Source organism: Diplotaxodon limnothrissa, linkage group LG1, assembly GCF_057381915.1.
Source record: "Diplotaxodon limnothrissa isolate DT_005_m linkage group LG1, D_limnothrissa_male_GT1.1, whole genome shotgun sequence".
In the NCBI taxonomy this organism is placed as follows: domain Eukaryota; kingdom Metazoa; phylum Chordata; class Actinopteri; order Cichliformes; family Cichlidae; genus Diplotaxodon; species Diplotaxodon limnothrissa.
This window is the reverse complement of record NC_140596.1, coordinates 43,958,769-43,962,314: the sequence shown is the minus strand read 5'-3', so window position 1 is coordinate 43,962,314 and position 3,546 is coordinate 43,958,769. Positions and strand designations below refer to the sequence as shown.

The 3,546-nt window shown below is 42.2% G+C and overlaps 1 protein-coding gene across 1 annotated transcript; it reads right to left on the bottom strand.

The window, feature by feature from the left end:
• Window positions 1-211: 211 nt before the first annotated feature.
• On the bottom strand, window positions 212-1,328 carry LOC146640308 (E3 SUMO-protein ligase ZBED1-like). Its single transcript, XM_085354074.1, has 3 exons — window positions 1,298-1,328; window positions 856-1,127; window positions 212-707 (listed from the first exon to the last, which is right to left on the bottom strand). The coding sequence occupies exons 1-3, from the start codon at window positions 1,326-1,328 to the stop codon at window positions 291-293; spliced, it is 720 nt and encodes a 239-aa protein (XP_085210200.1). The 3' UTR covers window positions 212-290.
• Window positions 1,329-3,546: the final 2,218 nt, after the last annotated feature.

Here is a 3,546-nt window from a genome sequence, read left to right as displayed (position 1 = left end):
ATGCAACCATTTACATACTGTTGTATTCTTTTGTAAAATAAGTGGGAAAATAAATACAAATAAAATCAAATAAATTAAGTGCTGCAAGTTAGCACATCAGAGTTGCTCTTTTCTGAGCAATACAGCACTGAAATTCCTCTGCTTCAGATAATGAAAAATAAAACTGACATTGCAGTGCTGCAAGTTAGCACATCAAAGTATTCTTCCATCACAAAAAAAAGTGCTGAACATCAAGCAATCTATTCTAGTAGGCTACAAATGACACAGCAGCTATGCTGACCACATGTGTCTCATTTCTTCTTCCTCAGCCAGTCGCTAAGACACACCAGCCTGGTAACATTTTCTGGAAGCAAGGCTGCCCTTTTCTTTTGCACTATGTGGCCTGCAAGGCTAAAGAGTCTCTCACAGGGTACAGAGGTAGCTGGGGAGGCCAGGTACTTTTGTGCTAGGACTGACAGCTTTTCATAGACTCCTGAGTGAGCATACCACCACTGCAGGGGACAGTCATCAATACTGATGCTGGGTTCTGCTCTGTAGCGCTGCAGCTCTCCAGACTCAATTCCATCTTCTGAGTCAGAGTCAGACCCCAGAAGGAGTTCGCTCCTCCTCTTCTTCTGAGCTGGTCCATCATCCTCTGTGGAGGGCTGGAGACTATCTGCTCTTCTGGGCTCTGCTGCCTGGAGCATATTCTCCAGAATGGTCCACACCTGAATGAATGAATGATTGTGATTAAAACTAAGTGCTTTTTTTTATTTTATTTAATCTTGTAAAGAACTTTGTGTTCCATATAATAAATAAAAGTTTGATTTGATAATGAATTGGACTCATTAGTCCAGCTTAACCTTATTGTCCTACCTGTTCCCTCTTTTCTCTTGGAAGACATTTCAAATCCTTAAACCGTGGATCCAATGCTGTGGCCACCTCGAACCATATCTCGTTGCCATTAGCTCGTCGTGCTGCCAGATCCTTCTGGAAGGCATTCTTGAACTTCACCACGTAGGCAGGATCATCATCAGTAATGTCCATGACACGGTACAGATGGCAAAAAGCAGGCAGCACTACAGAGCAAGAGACGTAGGCCTCCATGGCCTTATCAACATCCAATCTCCAGACTTCAGATTCTGCTCCTGCGGAGAAACAGAATCATCTGGCAGATCATTTGTTCTCAAGACTTCTTTACTTTTAAACATTTCAAGCATCTAATCTGCTAATATGCTCTCTCTTCTGCTTTTCTATCATCACTACAGAAGACTAGAACTCTAAATGCTCTAACATATATAATCTCAAAGAGTCAGACCGTTCTCTGTTGGAGTAATCCTCATGTACATCTTAACTAATTCTATACAGTCTAACTATGTCCTGCCTGTCTTCCTAAGTCTTAACTTTACTGTTCTATTAGTTCTCTCTGCCTGCAAATTTTTTTTAAAGTATTTAATAATCCTAGAGTGAGTATAACGGCTGCTCATCTCCCTCCTGTTGAGACATGGTATAGCCCATGGCTCAAAATAGCAGCAGTCTTATACAAATTATTAGGCAGTATTGGTTTATCACACAGATAATAAACACCAACCTGCAAGCTTGCTCCCTCTGTAAGTCAACTGCTTTCCTGCCGTAGGTGAGTGGCCCTATATGTCTGCTGATGTTGTACTGCTAAAATGTTAACACCATGTTTAACTAAAGCTGCCTCTTTTGCGATCTTATCTGCAAAAACTTTCCCTAATGCAACTGGATCTTTCCCTCACATGTGTGCTGCACATCTACATACGGCAGTTCCACTGTTTAATAACACTGCCTCCAGCAGAGTTTGGTGTGTTCTACAGGTTTCCCTGTCGAAGTTGTCACACCTCGTTTCATTCACTGCACTACAAAGAAATGTACAGTAGCAAATGCATACTGGCTATCAGGGTGTATTGTCTCTGTGCAGCTTTACACATTTCCATTAAGGCTAGCATCTCTGCTGCTCAAGCAAATATGAAGCATGCTAGTTGTCCTACATAGATAACTCTCTCTCACTGTCTGCTACAGTAAAACCTGTTTTAGTCTGTCCCTCTGCTGTCGTAAAACTCAAATCATCAACAAACCAAACCTTTCCCTCAACGAGTGGCATAGCTATTAAGTCATCCCTCGGCTTACACTTCTTCTCCTCGCGCTCTCTACTCTCATGAGAAGTGCCCTCTTCTTTCGTTGGCAAAAAGGGTTGGACAGATTCAGAATTGTGCACCACTTTATGGTAATATGTGTGGTTGTGAGAGTAACAGTAACATTAAAGACAAGTGTCTTGTAGGTGACAGAAATGTAAGTTTAGTCTGCAGTAGTAAACATCTACCTCGTGTGGAACTAACACTGTCAAAAGGTTAAATAAACTATTTCCTGAAACATTGTACAGCTTAAGGTGCTGCACATACTGATCTCACGCATGGAGGTAAAGCACGAGCAACCAGAGCTAATCTTTTAGGATAGTAAGTTACTGGCTTCACTTGTGGAAAAAGTGCTGTTAGTTATTTTACAGTCACCTGGCATTTGTGCTGTTCACAGAACCACAAGTCCATCGCTGGACCTCCTCTGCGCTGTCACTTTTTGGAGCTTGGCACGCTCCCTCAGGTTCCATTTTCCAACGCTGCTGAAGATTTAAGGCAGAGCACGTCGTACACCTTAGTTGTCTTCCTCAACGTTGAAACTCTTTCATCTTATTTAAGATTTGCTGTGCAAAGTCTCCTTGTGATGATCTCCTCGTGACAATCCTTTGGAAGCACAGTAGCACAGCTCTCTGCGCTGAAGGTGATTTCTGATCCTCCTGAAGACTCTCTCCAGGCCTCAGCTTCCATCTTGTGGACAATCTTCTGAGTCACTCCTTCTCGTCGTGGCACCTCACGACATCTACAAATTGAAAAATGACACTCCTCTCGCCACACGGCTTTCGCCATGTGTCAACTCCCCAATGAGACATGTACAAGAATGTTGCACAGTCTCCCTAAAACAATCTCCAGGGTTTGTCCCTTGGAGCAGCTTCACTCCAAGCTGTAACCCTGTGTAAAAACATTAGTCAGCACTTAAATGTTCAGCTTGTTTAACTCCCAGCTCCTGTATCCTAGAAGACAAAGTCTTAAAGTTAAAGCAACTTCACATTTGCAACTAACTGCAGCTCGTAAGTGTAATAAAGTATTCAGCATCACAGAGACAAGTATCATTGCAGGTTTATTCTAAACTTATTAAACTCCTACTTTTCCCCATAATTTCCTTAAGTTTGTCACTCACCATGAGCCCAACAGTGTGGTCAGATAATGAGCTCTATGTAACTATTCTGTAACCACTGCACATCTGTTCAATTGTCACTTGTCTGTCTGTACTGAATCCTTTACAAGCACTCTTAAAGAAAAACAAACATTAGCCAAACACACGGTTCGTCCTGGTTGTCAGGTGTCGGCCATCCAGATTCCAGAGGAGCTGTGAAAAGTCATAAAGTTAACACTCGCTGTGGAAAAAGTAACAATGGTCTCATCACAGTATGTCTCAAACTGTATTAATTTCTCCCCTGTAACATTCACA